We start from the raw sequence: 25,289 nt of genomic DNA on the forward strand, positions 1-25,289 counted from the left end.
TCCCATCATTTATCTTTCCTATAGTGCAGTAGAAGGCCACAGATGACAGAAAACAGAGCATGGAAATTTTTCTTTAGCAAGTATATCACGCTATGTATTTTCTACTTAGATAAATTCTCAAAAATATGAGTATCAAATTTACTTTGTAAGTAAAAACAATCTCATTAACTCTATAGAGATATATAAGATATATCATGCCTCCTGTTTATGGGGAAACTTCATCAAAATAATTACAAAAAACAAACAAGTTTCAGGAAGTTCTTTATTTAATGGTAAAAAGAAAAGTTTGTTCTTTAAAATAGATTGCTAATTCAAAACACGTTATTAGCTCTTCAAATTAGATTCAATGCCATTTTTACAGTTCAAAAAACCACAATAATGCTGTAAAGATTTTCAAACAAGATTACTTCTTCAATCTTAAGTTTCACAGTTCTCAAGAAACGGCTGCTAAAAACAATTACTTAAAGACAGTTGCCATTTAAATTGAACTTATTCTCTGGTTGAATATAGCTTTCTTAGTATACACTTCCAGTTCTGCTAAGTCAAAGTCATTCTCAGATATAACCCCTTTTTCTTTACGTGTGTTTTCCAACTTTCTCCATTACATAAGCTAAAATTCAGTGAGCAGTGTAAGTACACAATGTCCTTTTAAAACCATGACGAAAAGAAAACAAACAAACTACTCATTCCAGTTCAAAAGCTACAGCTTTTTATACCACTTCTGTAAATGAGGTTAAGTTTAAGTTATGCCCAAGCAAGTTACTAGCCTGATAGGCAATATAATGTAAACAAAAGCATTTCAAAATGCTGTTACAGACAGCCAATTTTTTCATAGATAACTTACACCTACATTCTACTAGTTCTGTGAACAGAAACACTTCAGAGCCAGCTCTATCTATAGGCATAATGCACTTTGCAAAATATATTAGATGCAAGTTGTGACTTTACGTAACATATGACATCAAAGACTGCTGAAAGGAGACTTTGACACATGCATGGTCCTTATAAAACAATAAATATCTCAAGATAAATGCTTGCTGAGCATCTGTTACTACAAATGCACAACATACAAGAGTAGCAAAAGCTGTTTGAAAGTTTATTCAATTGCAACACTGATCTGATACTGACAAGATGCCAAGTCTGAAACTTCCTTCTTCAGCCGAGTCCATACATGACCCAGACAACCTCGAACTAAAGTTTTCTAACGTGATTTCCTGTCGGAGGCTTACTACAGACACAGTTTTGACCTACCAAATTGAAAAAGGCTGTAAGCACAAGTTTTAATCCACAGTTGGACAATATCTAGATTTGTTTCTGTCTTGAAACATAGTCACTTCATCTTCTAAAGAAATTACACAGTAATTAGAAAGTGGCAGTAATGCATATGACTGCTTGTTAAAAACTTTTCCAGTATAGTTTAGTAGTAAACCCAAAGATTAGTAAGTGCTGCTTTGTTTGTAGAGGAGTAAGGATTAACAAAGCAGATGTATAGCTTACAGATCACTGTGCTGTTTAGTCATACTCCATGTGGTATGAAGGGGTAAGGGGAGAATTCATCCTTAGTTAATGCATACATTTAGGCACGAGATGTTGTTATAAAATACCATCATTCCACCAACAGAAAATAGATTGATTACAAGAAGTAGAAAAATACTAATTTAGAATTTTGCCAAAGCTATTAACACCTTAAATACTTTACAAACTAAGAGCAAGCCGATTTCCATGATCATCTTACCAATGCACCAAGCATACTTTCATTATCGAGGCTCTGCTGAAACGTTTCCATTAAGCATGTTTTTCCACACTTCCTTTCATAATTTTAAAAACCAAACTGTTTCATAAACTGCATTGCATTTCAAAGGAATTCAAACCAGCAAGTAGCTAGTCAAATTGAAGAAACAAAAATAGAAAAAAAAGGAAGAAAAAAAGAAAACCCATCTCAGTTGCAGTTCTGTTTGTCCAGTATTAGAAACAGTAACAGTTACTATTTTATTAGTTTTGTTTTTCAGTTTCTAAACTATTCAAAACTGCCCTCAAGAACACAGTCAGTATGCAGAATTCCAGCTAGATGTCAGTGATACAGGCCATTATCAGAGCTTGTCTAACCAAGCATTCAGCATAAATGCAGGTGCGCAGTGCTCCTCAAGATTAGTTTTCTTTTTTTTTTTGAAATTTCAAGCCAGTATTTTTAAAGAACATTCTCCTATGCGACTGTACAAAATCTGCATGCAGATGCTAAATACAGAAGCACAAAAATACAAAGGACAATATGTATTAGAATGTAAACACTCTGAACTAGTTTAAAGATTTCTGAACAGCTGCTGGTAAGGAAAAATATTTGTACTACTGTAGAAGATAAGATAATGAAGAAGGGATCCAAACTGTGCAATTAATTCCCTCCACAACCAAAGGAGCTCAGCACAATTATCATATGATATATTGGAGTTTACTTGCATTTCTTTTTCTGTTATTCAGCTGTCTTCTGCCATGAAGTTTGTTTAGCATTAAAAGCAGGGTATGCGGTGCCCGGAGTATCATCTCAGTATGTCTGTGACAAATGCAATACTGTGTGCAGGTGTGACAAAGAATGAAGCAGTGGAATGTTTTAAGGTGATAAGGAGTTCTACAGTGCATCCACACAGGTTGTTACTGGAGCTGTTAGACTCTCACAGTGCAGGGAAGGAAAGGAACTAACCGAAAATGCTTCATGCAAATTCCAGGTAACTCCTCAAATAACTTTGGGAAAAGGCAGACTTTTTCAAACTGGTGGTTCCATGTCTTCTACAAACTTCTCAGAATTTCTTTCAAAAAACAACAAACACAACAACATTCTCCTATCTTTAGATGTAGAAGAAGTATGAATAGTATATATGGTTTTGAATAATCTCCTTTACATAAGGAGGGAAGTTCTAAGTCTTCACAGAAGGGAGGCAGTTCTAAGTCTACTTTGATTAACTTTGTCATAGCCTCAGTTCAGTCCAATACCTTGGAATTTGGCTGTCTCGGTGCAAACAAAGTAAGTCCTCAGTTCTCCCTTGCCTTTGACATTAATGAGTCCCCTACATTCACATGAATATCCCAGCTCCTGTAGTATTCTACTTGTTTCTTCTGTGACCTTTGTGTGAAAAGAATTAGAAAACTCTTGTGAAATTCTACTCCTTATTCAAATAAAAAAAAAATAGAAATAATTTCTTAGACATTCCAACGCTCATGTTTACCTGGATTTTTCCAAGTTCCCCTGTACTCTCCATTCTGCTAGCAACATTAACAGTGTTGCCCCAAATATCATACTGTGGTTTCCGAGCACCGATTACACCAGCAATCACAGGGCCATGATTTATCCCTGTATAAATAAAAGCAGGTGTCATTACTAAAGTAGGTGGTTACGTGATACCTACCTTCATTATTAGCTATAAATTGTGAGCTTCAGGGAAAGAAAAAAAAAAACCACACCACATTAACCCTGCTACACTTTTCTGGCAGTATTATCACTGTTCTATAAATAACACTACTGAACTTCAGGAGATGGGAGGTCACTCATTCATTATATAATGGAAGTCCAAAATGAGCTAGGGCAGAGTTTATGCCAAAGCAAAACTTTTCCTTTTCTACTTTAGATATATAGAAATATATATTTCTATAATGACAATACTGTCTTTAGCCAACAGTTAATAATTACAGACTACCTCCCTCTTCACCCATATCTGTAATTTTCTCCAAACTCATCCAGCTGCTGTCTTCCTATTGCTCCTTTCAGTGATTAGAAAAGCCCATCCCTGGCATTTCTATAAGTTTGGCATATTTAAAAAGTGAGACAAGACAACACTACCTTCAGCTATTCAGCATTTAATAATAATAAAATTACTGCATTCAGTTTTAAGCAGGGCTCCACAGCACTCCATTTACTTAAGTCATCCTGCCTCATTTTTAATTTCTAAGGAGCTGCAGAGTTCAGGTTCTTCACAAACTGAACTTACCAATACGTAAGCGGAAATTGTTAAAGGAATGTCGGTTGATTCCATCCAGTTTACTCATCAAGGCAATTCCATATTCCACCATAATCCCAATGTGTGCATGCTGTCTCTCCTTATCCTACAGTTTGTAACGTGTTAATGATCAAATAACAACACAGATGATTGTATTAGACTGGTCTGTATTCAAAACCAGTACTGTTAACGAATAAAGTGTATAAGGATGAGGCTACACAATGAAATTACACAGTTCAACAAATATTTAAAATGGATTAAATTCAACTGGCATGGCTAGTCATAATGAATTTATGTCTCTCCTTCTGGATTCACAGAATTGCAAAGAATCACAGAATGGCTGAGGTTAGAAGGTACCTCTGGAGATCATCAGGTCCAACGCCCCCACCACCACCACCAAGCAGGGTCACGCAGTGTGCATTGCACAGGATGGCATCCAGGAGGGTTTTGACTATCTCCAAAGACAGAGACAACCTCTCCGGGCAACCTGTTCCAGTGCTCTGTCACCCTCATAGTAAAGGAGTGTTTTCTCATATTCAGCCACTACTTCCTGTGTTTCGGTTTGTGCCCGCTGCCTCTTGTCCTGTCGCTGGGCACCACTGAAAAGAGTCCGGCCCCATCCTCTAGACACCCTCCCAATATTTTACAATTCCATATTTAGAGTTCCATATTTAATGTATATGCTTTATATACACACAACACCTGCATGCATCCTAATGTCACGTACGATCCTGCTAGCCTGAGTACAGAAACTGCTCTTAATTCTTTTGGGTTACAGAATGTTTCAGATTCAGATCTAATGAGATATTTGAGGCTTCTCTTTTTGTGCCAGTTCTCAGCTATCTAAAGCTTCCTGTCAAATTATAAGATGGCTTTTCCTCTGGCAGCCATTCTTCCTTATCTCCAGAGCTATTCTGTTATGCATCTAGAAATGCTAAGCTACTGTAATCAGAGAGAAAAGATGTAAGAAGCATGCAGTCTTAACACTTGCTTAGAAACTAGTGAATTCAATGAGACAAAACAGTTTTGTGATCTTCCACATTTCAGAAAGTTATCCTCGTGGTTTACTTCCTTTTTTACATCACACTTCATTCTGCTGCTTTGAAACACACATGCATACACACAGCTTCATAAAACACATACAGCACTGAAGGTTGATTTCAGAAAAAAAACATACCTGGTTGTTCTCTTGGCCTGGTGTAACACTGAGGCCAGCTGCTGCCATATAAGTGCTTCCAATGGTTTTTATTTTTTCAACACCGCTAAATTTGGGTTTTAGCAAGAGCTGTTCAAAGGTAAGGAAAATAGAGACGGAGACTTTAATAGAATATTTCAGTGTGTGATTTAACCGGAAATCCTATGCTGCCCGCAATAAACAGTAACATCTGTAGGAACACTATCAATCACATGAATGTTAGATAAGAAAGCACTAAATGTTCTTTTCATCTTTTTGCTCTAACAGCTCATAAGAGAAATAAAGCAACTACCGAAATTCACAGCTTTCAAGCCATACTACTAACGAATTAGATGATCCCATCAGATGGAATACATTTTATTTCCAAGATTGCAAGGCTGAACTCAAAATATTAGTTCAGCACAAAAGCCTTTTTTCTCCTTCCACTGCTCACAGATCTATTGAAACATTTTGCAGCAAATACGTAATCCAGTCCATTTTAGCCAGAAGCTTAATTACCTCATCAAAATCAGCAATGATTTCATTTAACAGCCGCAAGCATTCCAGACCTTCTTTATTGACATCACATTCAGTATAGAACACCTTAAAATCTGGCACTGATGCAAACATGACACAGACACAGTCATAAGATTGATGGTACCAGTCCTACAGGAAAACAAACAATATAGTTACATATTGTCAGCAGTCGACTTACACACCACAGGCACTCAAAACTATGATTATTGTTTGCAAACAGTAATCAAAACACAATTTTCCTTGGAAGCCAGCTACAGATCTTTACAGTTGGTGTGTTCAATTTTATCAGAAATATTAACAAAGTTGATTTGCCTAAGGAAAAGCTGCTGAGATATCTACATATCTCAAAGATTCTTATCTGTTCTGGACAGTGCCTGTTTTCTCCCACTTACCATAGCTTTGAAATCAGCAAAATATTTATTCTGGTAACATGCTGGCGGAATCAAAAATGCCTTTGAAAAATCACTATCGATGAACTTTTCTCACAGGGTTGTTACCACAGAGATACTATCCACTGCTGAACTAACTTCTTTAGAAAGAAGGCCTATCTTTCTCCAGTGAATTATGGTCTTTAGAAAGCAGTAAATCGTTGTTAAATATTTGAAAAACTCACTCTGTCCCAAAGCTGAACAATCAGTTCTGAAAAACAGATTTCAGAAACTGACACCAAAAGTTTGTCCTTTCTGAGCCTGTCTGGATAGCAGATTAGGTTTACAAAGTTCTTGGGATACAAACAAGATGCAAAATATTGCAGTGTTCTATGTGCTTGTTGGCCTGATGTTCTGTGTCACACTGGTCCAATTTACTGTCATTCATATGGTAGAGACTAAACATACCTCATTTCGTTTTTCACCAATGAAATAGGCAGCGACATGTGCTGGAAGTACATTTTCCAGCAAAAGCCTGTTAACATTCTCCATCGTTTCAAACTGTTCATGTTCTTTTTTAAACTTATTCTTCCACAGACAATCCAGTCGACAGTAATAGTCAATCTGCAAAAGAATCCTATACCATAACTTAAATCCATATAATATCTCACTCAAATATACAATTAATGAAATTATTTCAAAAGCATAGTAGCCGTAAGATTTCTTCAAGACATTTTGAACTTAAACAGTTATGAACTGTGTGCCTCAAAAATGGAAGTTAGAAAAATACGAAGCAGTCACTACAAATGAATGCCATTCAGGTAGCATCAGATGTATGTACAACAACAGTATTTTAATAAAACAATAACAACAACAATAATAATCACAGTAATAATACGGTGATGGTTTTGATCTTGAATTACAACATTTAGGATAAATAATCACAATGGATCCAAATTGCAGGAATGTCGAAAAAGTTCTGACTTCAGTAATATAAACACTACTAAAAAAAAAAAAAAAACGTTCCTGCCCTTTCACAGTAAATTTTTTTGGCATTATCTACAAGTACAAGAGAAAAAAAGATAAAAATATATACATTAATTTAGTGCACAATTTCAATAAACGATACTTTTGCATCGTATTTAAATCAACTTGCTGCAAGTAAGAGAATTAACCTATTGCTTTTTATATACATACCTGTTTTGCAAGTAATATTAGGGTTACATAAAACAGAACCAGATATATATTAATCATTATCCTTGGCTCTTCAATGAAAAGCCTGAAAACAAGAAAGCAATACAAAATCACCCATATCCTTTAAGAAAATCCACATGACTAAGGGTTGGTTTGAGAGTGGGACGGGGGAGCAGAAAGCATAGCAGAAGAGGATGTCTTTGTGCACATATATATTACCAATTCATTCGTGCCAATGGCTGCCTGGTTACCTGATTACCCTGATAGTAAAGAAAGATAATCATTCAGTTCAGTACATGAACTGTGTCTGACACAATGACAAAATGGTTCTGAAACCTTGTTAAGTAGCTATTGTAATGAAATGTTCCCTCCCCACACTGTCCTACAAAAAACATGGTGAACAAAACCTTGAAATAGGAAAACAAACTTTATTTGTGGAAGGGAAGCTGATAATAAATAAAAACCTGAATTACTAAAGCAAATGTAACCATTAAATCACACCTGTACAGAACTCCACAGAAATCTGAGAGATCATTCACATTTCATAGTAAAAATCAGTCTCTTACCACATTATTCATTTTCACTAATGCATCAAACTAAATTCTTGTGATATGAATAATCTGGGATTTCAAGGCTAAACTAAGAGCTCAATTAGGCTTTTTTAAGCACTGAGAACTCACAGCTAGCCTCTGCAAAATAAATTTATCCTTATCTTCAACTATGAGAATATGCTAAGAATATAGGAAACAGACTTGCAAATGAAGAGTAAAAGCTTTCCACATGTGATTTAAGTATTCTTGTAGTTTCTTCAATGACATCAGGTAAGTTTCTGTTACTTTTCAAATTATCACGTAAGCAAATGAAGAGTTCACTATCCTGTTGGGCACGTCTGACAAACGCAGCTTAGGAATCAGATTTATCAAGGCTTTGCTTCACAGCTTACAAGAAAATCTACTCTACTACAAGACTGATACTCTACCCCTTCTTTCCTCTAGTCTTCAATGCAAGCTAATTTTCCAGATATCTTAAAAGCCACATGGTAGAATTGTTCAGGGAAACAAACAAACAAACAAAATCCCACACCTCCACTCTCTTTCCTTTCCAAGTGAATAAATAAGTACAAATGGTGATATGGTCTAATGAGATTTCTGAGTCATTAACTTTACAAAAAGGTTTATAATGTCTGCCTCATGCCATTATGGTATTTCAATATTCTAGTAAGCGTACAAAGATCCAACACCTTGAATAGAATATTATTGTTAATAAGAAACTATACTGCACCTGGTACTGTTGACGGGTACACTCAAGTTCCTAGACTTTTGAAAAGCATTGAAAATGATGAGGTATACAGTCACAGCAACAGACAGGAGGAGAACCTTGAGTTCGAAGCTCATTTGAAGAAATACTGAGCAAGCAATGAACCCCAAAATGCAGCAGTAAGCATAATACTGTAAAAGAAGAATTTAAAATGCAGTTGCGTTATTCACACTTTATGCATATGCAATTTTCAAGCCATAGCAAATGCTCTAAGTTCATGACCATCATAAAAAGAAATGATAACCACTTAATCCTTTATTTTTAATTGTACTAAAATGCAGAATTTAACACTTTTTATAGCTACTAGTTTTTATTTTGTTAAAGACGAACATTTAAACAAAAAGAATTACATTAATATGAGTGGTATCAGAGTGTTCAGAATTTATTTTCTGAAGACTAGTAATTTAAGCAATTACTTATTTCAAGGTCAGGACTAACTTACACCATCTTTATAGTCCAGTGAACTAGCTCTGAAGCAGGAACTCCTGAATTCCGGTCCTCTTTTTGATAGTGCTCCCTTTGTAACCTTAAGCTGATAGCACATTCCCATCTCCTCAACTTGTAACATGTAAAGCTGTGAGCGGCTCTCAAACCTTAGGCACACCTTCTTCATGAGAACTTTGATGCATTATCAAGCTAGAGCCATTATCCAATGGATGGCATTAAAAATTTCATAAGGAAATCACAGTGCAAGCCTGGCTTCCACATTCAGCCAGCAGCTGGGAGCTTTCCGAACGTCAGTTGCTACAGAATGCATTGCAGAGACAGGATTGCTCTCTGCTGCCACAGGTACAGATGTAGCATACTTCAGTCTACAGACAATTCAGACATTACCTCTGCTTCTGCTCCTCAAGAGTTTATTCATCTTTATGCACATAGGATCACATAATAGCAGCTTTTCACCCATAACAGCACTGACAGACCTACCACTTTTCTGGGAGATTCTTAGACTAAGCAAAAATTTCTGATGAAGAAAATGAAGCTAGAAAAATTTTTTGGACAACTCAGAATCAGACCACCTATAGCAATGCGTTGTACCAACTTTGTCATCCTAATGGCTTTGAGTATAATTTTCAAAAGATAATGAACACACACAATTTCAACTCCAAAGCCAACCCTCTGAGAATACAAGTCTGTTTGCCATTTAAGCCCTTTCATTCTGCCACGGTACTTTACTGGGACAACTGCAATTTCAGCTCTCATTTCACAAACAATCACCACCCTGTTCTGCTGCTTTTCCTCAAAGTTCTAGACCTACTTTCAATTTTGCATATTTTTTTTTGTTTAAAACGTCAAAGCCATACTTTCTTCATCACTGCAACAACAGCAGAAACATCTCAATTTCCTTAAGAACTTTGATGCTACCAGATGCCTAAAAAGCTGTTTTATACAGCAACGGAACCTGCCAGTTATCAAGAATATATATAGTATTCAAATATCTGAGTTTTAAAATAAAATGTGTTCACTACTTACAGTTTCCTCAACGAAGTATTCAGTTGTGTTTCCAAAAGGCTGATTTGCAGGCACGCAAGAATAGAAAATTACTAGATGAGTACAATTTGCATTACATTATGTACGACTTTTCTGTCACAAGGACTTCAATTAAAAGGGTCCTCACACGACCTACTATGCATTGTTCAATAAAATGTTCATCACCTGAAGGGGTGACCAGGTGACAAAGGAGCATCCCAAAGATTTGAACAATCTGAAAATAGAAAGCTATTCTGAAGCTAAAGAGCTAAAAAAATAAATCCGCAGAAATAATACTTTTGTGCAATTAGCAAGTGCTGCACCTAACTATCCCTGACACAAAATGCCAGGGAACACCTCTCAAAAGTGCTGAGCTACCAAAGTAAGCCAACTTTGGCTTTATCCGTAAGTATGAGACTTTTGAAAATCCTTAGAAGATGCACAGTAAAGTCATGGGTAATAACAGAAAATATTGCTAGAACTGCCTTTTGGCAGTAGTAATCTTTGTGTTCAATGGTTTAAGAATTCTGTCTTAATAAAAGCATGAAAAGATATCAAAACACTGCCATCCATCTATATTCTACACACCATCCAAGCCTCATTTCATTTTATCTTAGAAATGAAGACGATACTCACATAGATGGTGCCATTCACATCATTTGATCCAGTAAAGTTTGCAGTACTGACGTTATCAGTCTGATTTGTTAGCAAGAAAAAAAAAAAACCATACAAACTGGTTAGCAGATAGTCATTTATTTTAAGATTTTTCACCACATGTTATACAGTGAGTCCTGATTTAGCTCTCTTTCAGTGCTACTGCAACTTAAGTGTTAGAACTCCATGATATCCCATATAGCTTCGTTTAACTATACATTCACACACAAGGAAATAAGAAGGTTAAAATTGCCAAGTATTTACTTACTTTTTTATTTGGGGGTGAAGTTTTGCATTACAACTAATCTAACCTAAGAGCTAACTGGCACAGACATCATTCTACTGTCTCTCCCACCAGTTTAACAGCTGCTATTCCTGTTTTCTTTTGGGCTGTCTCTGGTGGTGTTCTCATGACACCACTGTGAGTCAATTCAAGGACCAAAGCCAGCAGAAAAACAACCCTACAAAAGCTACAGTACAGCTTTCAGAATAAACTCCCCATGGAATCAGGAGAATGGCAGACTGAGAACACAGGATAGGAGGAACATCACCTTTGGTAGCTAGCTATCAGACAGGTTTAACTGTTAACATGATGTCACATAAAGCTTGTTTAAAACAAAACAAAAAAACACAGACAACATGGTCTTGAGCATAACATAACTCCAAAGGGTAGTTTTTCATGTGTGTGTTCCCCAGGTGCAACACAATACTCAAACTAAAGTTAAAAGATGGATTCTGCTTGCTTCTTAGTCTAGCCACAATGTCTTTGGTTTTAAAAGAGAGCTGAGCTATACACCTCCCTCCCCCATCTATATTATTCCTAGGTAGTGAACATAACAGAGTTAACCACTTAAACCTACTTCAGCCAAACATTTAAACCCACGTAAAATACTTGAAGACCATCTTAGTGATAATAGTCATAATCAATGGTAATTATAAATGCCATCTTGAAACCAAGAAGAGGTGATGGAAACATAGATCTCAAGTCTGTTGCAAGAACTTCTAGTTCTACAAACTAGTATTTTTTTCCTTTGAATTATTTTACATTTTTACAATATTCACAATATTTTTTATTATTTATTTTAATGACATGGTGCATTACCCATGTGTAAATCAACTCAGGTGGAAATTGGACATCAGAAAAAAAGCAAAAAGCAAAGTACTTGATAAAAAGAATAAAGAACACTGCTCAAAGTTATGATATGCTCACAGAATAAAGATAATGTGATTACTTACCAAGTTAAAGATAGCTATAATCAGCAAGGCACCTATAGTGATGACTGCTAAAGGAAGCCTAAGTAAAGGCATTGTTTCCACCTTTTCTGAGATAGCACAAAGATGGCGCAGAAAAAGCCACCGTTCTGAGCAGTGCTTCTGTAAAATAATAATAAAAAAAGTTTTAATGACATGGACAACATTTTGGTATGTGTGAAGAAATATTTGTAAGTTTAAAAATACTTTTGTCTATGCAAGAGAGTCAAGACTCATTGTTGGAATCCAAATTTAGAGCTCTGAATCTAGTAATTCAGATTTAATGCCTAATGCCTTAAATTCCAGACTTCGAAATTAAGATAATGATTTCTGATTTCAAAGCTTATCAATGTTATCATTGGGTGATAACATTTTCTGAATGTCTGCTATAAAAATAGCAAACTATGATCTGATTGAAAGTGCTAAAGAAATATTAATAAAAACATAGTGACAGCCTGCACTGTATTTTTTTATTCAGATTTATAATACTTTACTGGAACTAAAGTTTCAGATGACTAAATCAAAACCAAAGACAGTTCCCTTGCCATCCTAGTAGCCTTCATTTATTGCTTCAGAGAAAATATATTTGGTAAAGCATATGCTTTTAGAAGACCACAAACATTGTTCAGGGATGCTATACTCAAACACTGCCAGTGTAAAACTCAAGCCTGATGCAGTTGTCATCTTGGAATTTTCTTTTTTTTTTCTCCATGTGTTTTAAATACGTAGAAACTATACATGGATACATATACACACACATCTCTATATAGACATACACACATATAAAATCCATATAAATAAAAACTGTACTATGTAAATGCCGTGCATGTTATCTAACTATTTTTAAATTAGTAATAAAATTTTACATGTGTAGAGAGTGTACCGTTTTTACCTTCCCCTTTTACACAATTTGAACCTGGCTCTGTAAGAGACCACCACGTTCTGTGACAGATTTCCTGGGAGACCACCCTCACCAGTCTGCAACAAGATGACGGTGGGATGATCTCAACAGAACTTCAAAATGCACTCCCACCCTTGGTCTAGCACAACGAAGATTTGATGAGTGTAAGGAACACTCTAAAATCCCTTCCCTCTCTAACCCCCAGTCTCCAGACAGCTCTTGGAGAAGAGAAGGAGTTTATTTCATTTTGCACAGTTGAACTCTATGTCACTACAGGCTGTTTTATATATTTTTAAACAGCAATTGCAGACATTTAATGATGCAATGAAAAATTGATGTAATGGTGAATTATGGTGAATTTTGAATTCTAACAGCTATGAAATCATTGTCAATGAATTATTCATATGTTTGTAGCTTTCATAGGGCTTTACATATGATTATGAAAACTAACCTTGCATTCAAACTCCTTGAGATTTTAATATTGTTTCCAGTATAGAAATCTCAGTATTTACAACCAAAATTACTATTAAGGATAAACACGGGGGAAAAAAAAAACAACACAAAAGCAACCCCATCACGCAAGTGTTAATACCTTCCTCTTCCCTCCTAGCCATATATTCTGGCACTCAAATCATTCCGAACTACTGTAAGAACTTTAAAAGATGAAAATCTGTTTCAGGCAATGCAATCTACTGGTAACCTAAAGTTTCAGGCTTCTGCAACTCATTGAAATCAACAGCTTAATTCATCATCCTGAAAGATAGGCTGAATTGTCAAATTATATCCATCTGCTTTTTTAAACTTACCATACATTTCTCAGCAAAGCATACAAGCAAAATAAGTACAATGATGATTGCAACAACACCAAAGGAGGTTCCTAGTTCTGCAGTTCTAAACAGAAGAGAAAGCATTAAACAAAACAGTGTTAAATGAAAATGTTTTTCAGGCTGTACATCAGCCTAATGTTTGCTAACAGCATTTCTCAAATTATAAATAGATCATTTTTTTCTAATGGCACTGGATGTCCATAAAATAGCACAAGTTATTGTTGCTCTCTGTTGCATAAATATAACTTTAAATTATTCCGCTCCGTCCCTAAGAGCCTGAACTATTACCCCCATGCATAAATCACATGGAAATTGTACTGCAATAGCTGTGAAAAAAAGCAAGTATCCCATAAAGGTCAGAAACATCAAATATCTGCTTTCTTGGAGATATGAGAAGAAACTAAAGTTCCTTCCTTGTAGCTCTACAAAAAAAAAAATAAAAAAGGATTGCTGATCACTTTTTATTTTTATTTTTTAAACCAACTAATCCCATTTTTCTATTCCTCACTCAGTCAGCAAGCTTACAGCCAACTATTGTTATAAAATAGTAATTATCAATCAACTGACCATCTCTCTGTGTATATACCCAGTCATACATGATATTTAAGAAATATTTCTATTTTATTCCCATACTGATATCTGGGCTGTTATGCCAACAACACGAATGCACTCTTTTATAGTCTTAGGAAGTGTATCTTTCTTAAGCATAAACCCTCAGGAACTCCAAAAGACTTCAAAAAGTTTCATGCACATGAGTTTCTTTTAAACCGTTGGTTAATTTGAATTATAAATTATTAAAATACTGACACTTACTTTGGCATTATAAACATCTGTATCAGGAAAATGCAGAAGAACACAAAACTCGCACAGGCAAAGTAACTCTTCAGTTTTAGAATAGGAATGGTGCGATACTGAAACACAGATTATAATAAATCAGATTACTATAAAGAACAATTCCACGATATTTTTTGAATCCTATTACATCTTTGTGATTACATATATATACACAAATTTATACTGTACTATTCAAAACATGCACAGAACTAAAAGGCAACAAATGAAAATCAGTGAACAAATATAAACAGCCCAGTCCAAAGCATAATTTCTAACCTAGAGGGAAATCCACCACTGAATATGTAAATCAGCACTTCAGATACAAATGATCACAATTTTACAAAAAAAAGGATATACACACAGTATGAATATATACACGTGCTTGTGTGTACCAGTAACTATGTATGGTGCATTACAGCACAGTGAATCAAAGAACAGAAAACACACTCTATACCTAACAAATAATGGTGTTATACTTGCAATGAAGCAACCACAAAAAATATTTTCGTTATATTTTATTTTTTAAATTCTCATTACTTTTGAAATAAGTTCTTTATATAGTAAAGCTGACTAAAATCCTACTGGCTCCCTTATGGCAAGAATTTAACCACAGATCAGAAACAATCTCCTTTAATTTAGCATTAATAACTAGCATTATCAAGGAAGAGTGACCAGCTCAAATGAATCATGAGATCTGCTTCCCATTAGTTATCAAAAGCTTCTTTGGGTGTGCAGTCATACCTAGACTCCAGTTTAAGAATGGAAACAGTTTCAAATTTACTCTTATGCTGCTCTGAAGTGCAAAACAAAGACCGAAAAGGATTATTTTGATCTTACCAACCTCTTTTTCAAGACCAGGTTCTGCAAATATCAGTGAAAATCCATAGAAGTCATCAGATTTGCTACACCACGGACTACATACAAAGAGACATGTGTTACAAGAAGTATGCAGCAGGACCAGGGAAGAGTGCAAGAGCATTGTTGTTGGAATTACAGCTCTATAGTACAGAGGGTGTTGGTGCCATGGTTTTATACACATCTGAAAGCTCTGGAAGGTCTTTGTGTTTCGTAGGGTGACACATGAGCTGCTAAATTTTAATGTTGTTGACAGGCAGATCCAAAACTTCCACAGACAGCAGTGTTTGCTAGTTACACGCAAGATATAATTCCAGACTTTCTTTTGAGTTTTAAAAATAGGAACATATAACATCAAATGTTAGAGACAGCTTACAGCCTCCAGACATTGCCCATAGGTATTACCAGGCACCTCTTAGGAATAGGTGAAGTACAGCGTTAACAGCCTTGCTATGATTTCTGTCTTTATACATAAGTTTTGTTCAGAACTGCACCCCATTTCCTCATAGATCTTAATAATCAGAATGCAAATATTGACTTCCTATCCCTGTACTGGAGTTCACCTCATCATTTCAGAGGGTCCTAAGAAATAAAGCAGTACTTTTGCTATTTCATAGTATCAGATCACATTGAACAGCTAAACTAACCATTTGCTTCTTGTTCTAATAATGAAAATAATGATATTATTACTGCAAACTAAAGCAAAAAGAGAACTTCAGTAAACAAAACCAAAAAAAGCAGCAAGACAAAATCCTGGTAATGTTTTCGAAAAATAAATTTGCTATCTAGACTTAAAATTGAGAATGCAGATTATTCTTGAAGAAAATATGAGAAAAAAAATAAAGTACTGCATACTTCGTTGAACTGAGTCCCTCAATGGTTGACATCATTTCATCATAAATATCTTCTTCTATCCTTCCCTTTTGAGATGAATTTCTGTGAATATGAAGTCCATGTCACAAATGTTATTCAGAAACAATTAATGGCTTATAGATACAATTCCTCTTCATCCAAACTCCTTAAATATGTAGAAAAAATTATGTACTGTGGGATTATCAGACATTGTTTATCTTATTTAAACAGCTTTTTGATAAATATGGGTATCCTAAAACACATTAAAATAACATCTGGCTACTTTCAAAATCAGGCAAATCTTTTAAAATAAATTATGTACTTTTTCAAATAGACCTAAGTCAAATGCATGCCAAGCACAAACAACCATAAACAAAGCAAAACTCCAAGACAGAAATCAGATACAGTTATAAAGTATGCTTTCTAGTGCTGATAATGGCAACATCAGAAAGCAAAGATGAAACTAGAAATTCCTATTAACTTCTCCTTCCTCTTACACAGTTATCTCATAGTCCTATAAAAAGGACAGAACGTCCTCGTTACATCTAAATGTCAGTACTCAGAATCCTAGAAAGACAAGAAACCCAGGAATAAAGAGGGAAATGACATTTAAGCCACTTAGCCAGCCAGTTACACTCAGTTGTTGTCAATGAGTAAAGATAGGCTCAAAATTAGCATCCTTAACCATTAAGAGGTTAACCCAGGAGTGTGTGAGCTGTTAGGCAAGGGAGGACCCTCTAATTATTTCTAAGTAATATAATGGAGGTAAACAATATAACAAAGAGTATGTGCTCTTTAAGTACTTGAGCAACAAGATAATCTCACTACCAAAAAACCACAGGTTACTGCTGGGAATCAGCAAAGAAGTTGCTTTTTCGGGACTTATAAAAGGACTCCACCAAGAAGGGATAATAGAAATGGCTTTTGCTCCAAGAAACTTGAGAAAGCCGTATAAAGCTATACATCTGTGAGTCCTGTCTCAAGAAAGAACGGCTTTTTCCTAAACCACAACAGTTGCTAAGCACCATCAAAACCAAACCTGTCGGAAGTCCTCTGGCGCCCAGTGGAACACAAAGGTATTTCCTAAGCCAAATAAGGAATAAAGAACAAGTTACAACAACAGAAACTCAGCCTCAAAAATCATCAGATTTCAAGTAGTTCACAATTTTAAGATGACAATAATTATTTCAACCCTCACCTTTCTTTTCCTTCCTTGTGAAGTGGAAGAGTCACTGCTCACGCTTTCTCTATGGTTCAAGTGGGCAAAGGGCCTGGCTGCTCCCCAGGACTCCAAATAACGTGTCATCCGAACAGATGCTCGCATCTTCAGCCCATCGTTAACTCTTGTTTTAGGGAGATGATTATTTGATATGCACTGTTTGGACTAACAGAAAAATGCAGTAACTTAGAAAACAAAGTGATACAGATTACAAACAAATGAAGCTCAGGGTAGCTAAGTAGTTTAAGAACAATCTAGCAACTTACTAGGACTCTAAACATTCATTGGCAATGTGTCAGCCAACCTGATTCCTTTGTCTCACTTAATTTGGGCTAAAGCAAATCATGACATAATTAATTTGGTTGAGCTCCCATTACAAGCCTTCACTTGTGAAACAACTTTCAAGCTTCCTGGTTTATAAGTGATGATGCGAGAGATCCTGGGATCTTAGATGCAGTTTCCTTGCAGTCAGCACAAGAGCAGAAGCATGAGATATTCAATTTCTGAGCTAGGGCATATCAAAACAACGGTCAGGAGAAGATCCCACAAATGACACTCGGCCTTAGATCCCTATGCAGCAGGTGAACAGCCAGGCAGTACTCATACAGCAGTACCTCTTTAGCTTCTAAAAGGAAGCTAAAACTACAGAATAAACTGGTAAATCATTGACTGGTTAACTGCTAACATTTCATAGGTATCTTCAAGTGAGTAGGGACCATTTAAAGGATTAGATCTTAAATCTGAGAATGTGTGCAGTGCATATGATGTGTGTGTGTGTGTGCATGCGCACCGTGGCATACAAAAAACATACAAGTAAGATAAGCTTGAGCTCTTGGTAATTAAAAGTGACTCCCATAAAGATCCTGAAGGAAAGGAGTTTGTCTTCGTTCTTCTTTCTTTTAAAATATTTTATTGTCAACCACAAGCCAATTCAAACCAGCAATACCCGATGTGTTTGTAGTTATCCGGCCCTAAATAGGTAACCAGCAGTTATCTGTATACCAGCATATCTGTATACCTTGAAAATAAGGTGAATCTCATCGAAAACAGTGAGGAAGAAGTTGTCAGAAGCTACTTCACAGAGAATATTTTAACTGAAAGTGGCTACACAGTACAGGTGCCCTTTCGTTACTTCATCCCACCTTTTGACCTTAATTTGAGAGTCACACAGTTCAAGCAAATACATAATCCAATACAGATTTTGATTCTATGCAGGCCATGTAAGAGATTTCAGTATAACACTTATTACCTTCAAGCTAATAGACATTTCACAGAACAGTAGGATATGCTTTCAGATCTAAAGTCCCAAATCAAAGCTATTCAGATGACTCATTCCATGTTTTAATTCTGTTCCTGAATTAAAAAGATGCATGCAAAACAGACAGCTACACAATTAAAATGTATTTATTTAAATATACGTTTAAAAACATACACATACCCTTGGATCAACCACCAAGTAGGTTTTGATATTCATGGATTCAAGGTAAGGATCTCTAAGGTGTCCATTTCCTTCTTCTACTTCATAAGCTTTGCCTAGGTGATTTAACGTTGCTTCAGTGATGTGTACACGGCTGAGAATGGAAGAAAGAACAAGAGACCCAAACATTTACAGAAAGGTCATATTAAGCATCTCATTTACATTTCAATGGCTACTGCTGACATCTCTGCTTTTCACCCATTCTGTGCTTTGGCAGCCAACTCCGAAATCCTGCTAGTATCTAAAACAATATTTGCAATCCATTGCTGCAGATCTTTGTGGCACATCTTTCATAATAAATATGCCAAAAAACACTTTCCAGATTGGGATACTATCAGCATAAAATTAAAGTGAAATAAACACGGTAGGAGCCAGAGAAATACAAAAAGCAAGAAGAAATATGATCACAGGAGATTCAATGACTAAAAAAACAGACATACAGGCAGGTTGTTTTTGACAGCAAGAGCCACAAGGAAAGTTCACATACAAAGTACAAGAGAGGACTGCCTTATGCAGGAAACACATGAGGAGGGGAGGAGAAATTGACAAAGAAAATATTGAAAAGAGTTGGAAAAGGGTTTTTTTGTTTCTTTTGTTTGTTTGTTTGTTGTTGTTGTTTTTTAGTCAACGAGGAGGACAATTCTGAAAGTCTGTCTTTTCTGACTGGAACAATTCGAGTGTAACACAGCAACAACAGCAACAGACTTTTAATGGGAGCAGCTAGCACTTGTCTGTATCCGCTCATGTTTTCCCTTGGATGTTCTTTAGTCCAGTATCCTGAATCATGTATTTCCATATAAATGATGAGTAATACCTTTCCACAGAATCTCTCAACAAGAGACTTTAGTACATTCATAGGAGTGTACGTGTGTATATATGCATATAAACAGATATATAAATACATTTTTGTTATATTCTTTCTAGTTGTTCATCTTCCCACTGCTTTTCTCAGTTTCCCTTGGCACTGAGGGGTTAACTAGTGCGCTGTCATTCCTACAGCCTGTCAGCACGGAGCTGGGAGCAGAACATTTCCAGAATGGAAGCTGACAGCACTACAGAAAGGAGATCATGGTCCCATCCATCTCAACTTCCTTATCCTGTAAGGGATACCTGAAGATAATTTAGCCAAGACCTGGAGACCACTGGCTATGGCTTCCCACAAGGAAGAACAAAAAATTCTTCAGTTCTTTCAGAGTTAGAAGGTAAGAGTTTTGGAATATAGAATATGCATGGTTTTGTTTACTGGTAATTGTCTCAAAAGACTGGTTTTTCTAATTGTTACCTTAGTTAAGCAGTTTTGTAGTAGAGGCAAACCTTCAAATCTTAAATTTTATAGCCTGCTTTAGATCATCATTTTCCCCCCCTATCGGAACTGAAGCATACTGGGTGATGTCTGTATTAAATAAGCACTAAATCAGTTGTGTACTGCAGTAAGTTTCCTGTTTTTTTCTACTTATCTCATTTGTTCAGTATCCATAATTTTCCAATTTTATCAAGAATCCTCTCCCCTCTTCCCAAAGTCATACACTATCATAGCACATTTCAGATCTCACTGTATATGTCTTCCTATTTAAATGACTATGCTGACAACTTCTCAACAGTTACTGATGCTTACTGGACTCCAAAAGTTGCTAAAGTTGCCTCTCAAAGGCAAGTTTTAACACGCACCAAGGCACCTGATGTTAGTGCACAATATCTAACATATGCACTCTCGTTTCCCTGTGCTAATGTGTCTGAGAATAACATATTACAATCTTTCAGGCATATACATCAGAGAAATAGTCAAATGCATTTTTAGTTTTGGTGTTATGTTTGTTATTTCTGCTTTACCTGTGTATTACATTGTTATGAATACAAATCTTTTTCAGTTTAGAAACGAATGAGGATATTCAGTCAAAGGAAATAATATATTTATAAAAGGAGAAGTTTCCCTGCATCCTTTCAAATGTCTTCAGAATTTCTTCGTTGACAGAAGCCTAAAACATATATCCTTCCTGTTTTAAATTAAACCCTCAAACTGCTCCCAGTGACAAAATTTCTGCTGTCTTCCAAAGGAGCAGAACTAGCTAGGATTGCAAGCCATGGAGAATCCCAGACAGATCACTGTTCCACAGGGGAAGCTACATAACAAATAGAAATCCCCATCTTCCCTGTGAGGCTTAGTCTTCCAGGAATGGAAGGTTTCCTTCAGCTAGTTTTAACATGTGAAAAGCAATTGCTAGACATGTATAGCTACAGAAATTATTAACTGTAATGTTTTGGAATCAACAAACCAACCTAAAAGATCTTCAGTCTTTAAGAGAGAATCAAATATAAGCATGACAAACATAATGGAATAATCAGCTTTTAACGTTAGGCAATAGTCCTAAACATGACTAAAAAATAAACTTTCATGCTATGTTCAGAGTCATGTTGTTTGCTTTACCAACAAAAGAAATTTTACAACTTCATATTCTTGTTTCATCATGCAGAATCACAGTAAAACACTCAACCTGGATGGCATTGCAACTGTTAACTAAGATCCGATTAGTTTGTTTTCTGTTTCTGTTACCAATGAAAGAAAAGAACTCATATCCCCTTACTATTTTGCAGAAAATTACTTTGAGGTTACAGGATTTTACCTAAAAGGTGTTCAAGGCATGCAAATAAGATGACACTTACTGATGATACAATGTCCCTGCTTAGAATCACTTTCCGAGAGAAATGCTTAATGTTTTTTAATGGCAAACATATACCCCTCAGAATGTCATTGCATTAGTAAGCATTAATTTGCACAGGCTACCAAGAACATGCAAAATTACAGCGTCATTTGGGAATGGAAAAAGGAAAAGCTGTAACATTATCTTTTTTGTACAAACTAAAAAAAAAAAAAAAAAAGAAAAACAAAAAAAAGAAAAACAAAGTTTTTAGCTCAATTCTAATCTCTGATTCAACTTCAAAAATAGAAAACAGGTATATTTTCCTCAATGTGGAACATACAAAGTACTACTATTTTTAGAAGCATTTATATTTGTCCTTTTCAATAAGGATCTTCAAAAAGACAGCAAAAAGATCAACCTCAGGCCCAACACTCCGCACTGCTGAGCAATACACAGCAAGTTACTCTACTGCTTTGCCTCAGTTCTTCCACCCAGGACTACTCACTCTGCCCATGACAAATGCTATGCAGAAAGAATACACAACAGTCAACAGCTCCAAATTCTTGCTTGGCCACTTCTCACCAGGGTCTATTTTAATTTCTGAGAGTTGGGGCTTGTGGAGTGTTTGAATATAGAGCTAATATCAATTGGTCCCACCTGATTTATATGTCAACAGAAACATCAGGTAAATATTCTGCTTTGCCTTGTCAACATAAGAAGTGCATCTATTCTTTATCTAAACTTAAAATTACAGTACACAACACAAGTTAACATAATGCACTGCTAAAGCCACACAACTTTCTCAAATGAAGGAGAGGTCAAGAAGTAGTAATTTTCCTGAGAAAAAATTGTACAGTTCATTGAAAAGTAACCATCAGAAAATATTAATATTTTACTGCTCAGGTAAGTAAGTACACATTTGGCCTATTTTCTTCATGCCATTAGGATGATTTGCATTATGGCACAGTTACAAATTCCAGACTCATAAGCCACAATTATGAAAATGGCGATGATAGAGCGAGCCAGCACTGAGAGCTAAGGTTCTCACCCAGGTACGCCCGCAGACTCCATGCGGTTCGCTAAGGAAACGTCGTGAGACCAGACATCATACTGCCACTTCCTCAGGCCGATCACACCGCACAACACGTTCCCAGAATGAATACCAACTCTCATGTTGATGTCCACACCTGTGGCTTCTCTCACCTGCCTATGGAAGAAGGAAGGAATATGTTTTACATTTTTGACTTTCTCTCTTCCTTCTGGAGATCTGTTAGGGTTTATTCTCAACATACACCCACTGCAAAGACAAGAGACAAACTTATGACCTAATGTATAACTATCAAAATACAGGTAATAAATGCTTTTTGAAGGTCAACAAGAATACTAAGAATGACTCCATTCAATATCTTCATAGACTCTATACAATTAAAAAGTCTTCTGTGCTATACTTACTTTATTGCTTCACACATGTCAAGTCCCATTTTAACACAGTTCCTGGCATGAACCGGCAATGACACAGGTAGGCCTGAGACACAGTAGTAGCAGTCTCCCAGGATTTTTATTCTCATGCATTCATTCTCCTGTGAAATTAAAGTAAACATATTTAACGGAAAAAAAAAAAGTGAACTGCAAGTAGGCCAATTACACCAAATCTAGGACATGTCTACACCATTTTGAGGAAGTCAGGCTCCATTCAATCCTGTTTGAAGCAAAACCTACTTCTAATTTTCTGCGTCCAAGTGCCTGGAAGGTATTAGATATGACTACTTCAAGCATTTCTGAAATAAAATAATCTTATTTATTTCTTACTTTATTCTTGGAACTGCTGGCAGTTGAGAAACTATAAATGAAATTATAGCAGTGAAAAACTGTCAAAGAATTTACCATCTGAAGGATGAAATCTAATTATCTCTCTTAATATTAGTCTTTAATTTATTAACACCTGAATAATAAGTGGTTTGTTCACCTTTTCCTCAATTTCCTCATGGCAGTCTCATAAATAACATTATGTAGTGACATAAAATCTGCACAGAATTTAGGGAGAAATTAGGGTTTGACTGATGATTAGAGATAGCTTAATCTGGGACAGCTAACACCTTCACCTGCCCAACCATCCGTACTGTGGGAACAGCTCAGCAATTTTTCCATCAACTCTAAAGTACCACAATTTACAACCAGCCCAAGTCAGTGACAATTTATCAAACTAAGCTGTTCTCACTCATCAGTCCAAGCCTTAAGAGAACATGTCATTCTCCAACATCTGAAGCCACCCCATAGGTTCTGATTAAGTAGGCTTAGACAGTCCTGTGCTTCTCTGTTTCAGAGATCTCTGGGGTACCTTTAGGTCAGAGCTGGTAGACTTTAGTATCCAGCCAAGCGTTCATGTTAGCCATGGACTTTTATTAGGTAGTTTATTAGGACGTCTACAACATCCTCACATTGTGGAAGAGATGACTGAGAATATTTCCTTGCAGAATAAAAATAGCACAAAAAGCAGCACTCTCTTCTTACAGCCCAACCACAGAGTTGCAAAAGACCTTGACTCACTAAATCCAAATATTTTTTTAAACAGTGCAATTTGCGGAAGAAATTCAAGCATATCACTCAAAATCTTAAATCTGTACCCAAGGAACAGTTGCAATGACCAAATGTATTTAATCCCAACTTCTACTGTAGCATAAAAAGCTGGTGGCAACTAGGATGGCATGACTTATTCCAAAAGTTCTTAATAGCTGCTTCAATACAATTTAATAAATATGAAACTTTTACTTTCCAGCACTTGAAGTTTTAACAACTGAATTTTAACTGAATGAAAGTAGTCTTCAGTCCCACTGTACAGGAAACTGCAACGCGTACCTTTGCAATCTGATCAAACTTTCCAAAAAGTTCATTCAGCATTACTACTAGTTCCTTAGGAGAGCAGTCACTGGCAAGGCGAGTAAATCCCACAATGTCTGCATAGAGAATGCTACACAAGGACAAAAGGAAAATAAATAATGATATATGAAAATATGTCTATTCCGCAGTCAGCTGAAATATTAAAATGCATTTAATTGAAAACACCTCTCCTTCAGAAAAAAAGGGCTCAAGTATCTCAACTCATTAGAAGACCACACATGAGTTTGGGACAGACTATCTTTCAACAACAGGAAAGAAGTCCACTTCAGCCTGTAAGTCTACCTCTGAATTTTAGTTTCACTGGACAATATGCATTGGTAAAAACTAGCAGCTTATATTAATATAACTACTTTGGAAATTAAACTTACCTTACATTTTGGTGTCTTTTTACATACAGACTGTGGAAGTTGTTGTCATGCATTTGCCTATTATCATTAGTTTCCTTCAGTCGCTCTATGATTGCTAGCTTCATTTCCATAGATATATGAGCTGGCAGTATGGATAAAAGCAAATTTTCCTAAAGGGGGAGCAAAAAAATTAATGATGCAAAATTCTTCATATAGTACCTTTGAAACTGCGAGATTTTAGTGGCCACAAGAATGAATTAAAGATATAAAACTTCCTTATTCAAATAGCCTTTGCATAATGCACGTCAGGTTCTCCAGAAAAGACTGTTCCATTTCAGTTCTCAAAAGCAAAAACAATGATTTTACATTTAAGTGCGTTACATAGGTTGCTGGGTTTTTTGGTTTGTTCCTTGTGCCCTAGATGTCACATCTATCTAAGTATGAAACTGGAGAAAATTAAATAAATAAATCAGCATTACTAAAATTTCT

At 35.9% G+C, this 25,289-nt stretch overlaps 1 protein-coding gene across 1 annotated transcript in view; it reads right to left on the reverse strand.

The window, feature by feature from the left end:
* Positions 1 to 248: 248 nt before the first annotated feature.
* ADCY7 (adenylate cyclase 7) overlaps positions 249 to 25,289 on the reverse strand; it is a 32,119-nt gene continuing 7,078 nt past the window's right edge. Inside the window, exons 5-26 of the mRNA XM_040571354.1 lie at positions 24,822 to 24,970; positions 24,412 to 24,523; positions 23,008 to 23,135; positions 22,604 to 22,762; positions 18,878 to 19,010; positions 17,419 to 17,604; positions 17,260 to 17,303; positions 16,224 to 16,304; positions 15,355 to 15,427; positions 14,493 to 14,590; positions 13,659 to 13,743; positions 11,937 to 12,074; positions 10,683 to 10,742; positions 10,050 to 10,088; positions 8,541 to 8,707; positions 7,263 to 7,344; positions 6,534 to 6,689; positions 5,680 to 5,826; positions 5,164 to 5,271; positions 3,978 to 4,092; positions 3,219 to 3,343; positions 249 to 3,115 (exon numbers count right to left, since the gene is read on the reverse strand). Of these exons, the coding sequence (XP_040427288.1) occupies positions 2,969 to 3,115; positions 3,219 to 3,343; positions 3,978 to 4,092; positions 5,164 to 5,271; positions 5,680 to 5,826; positions 6,534 to 6,689; positions 7,263 to 7,344; positions 8,541 to 8,707; positions 10,050 to 10,088; positions 10,683 to 10,742; positions 11,937 to 12,074; positions 13,659 to 13,743; positions 14,493 to 14,590; positions 15,355 to 15,427; positions 16,224 to 16,304; positions 17,260 to 17,303; positions 17,419 to 17,604; positions 18,878 to 19,010; positions 22,604 to 22,762; positions 23,008 to 23,135; positions 24,412 to 24,523; positions 24,822 to 24,970 (2,532 nt within the window). The 3' untranslated portion in view covers positions 249 to 2,968. The remainder of the gene's footprint in view (positions 3,116 to 3,218; positions 3,344 to 3,977; positions 4,093 to 5,163; positions 5,272 to 5,679; positions 5,827 to 6,533; positions 6,690 to 7,262; positions 7,345 to 8,540; positions 8,708 to 10,049; positions 10,089 to 10,682; positions 10,743 to 11,936; positions 12,075 to 13,658; positions 13,744 to 14,492; positions 14,591 to 15,354; positions 15,428 to 16,223; positions 16,305 to 17,259; positions 17,304 to 17,418; positions 17,605 to 18,877; positions 19,011 to 22,603; positions 22,763 to 23,007; positions 23,136 to 24,411; positions 24,524 to 24,821; positions 24,971 to 25,289) is intronic.

Source organism: Cygnus olor, chromosome 12 (assembly GCF_009769625.2).
Source record: "Cygnus olor isolate bCygOlo1 chromosome 12, bCygOlo1.pri.v2, whole genome shotgun sequence".
Taxonomy (NCBI): Eukaryota; Metazoa; Chordata; class Aves; order Anseriformes; family Anatidae; genus Cygnus; species Cygnus olor.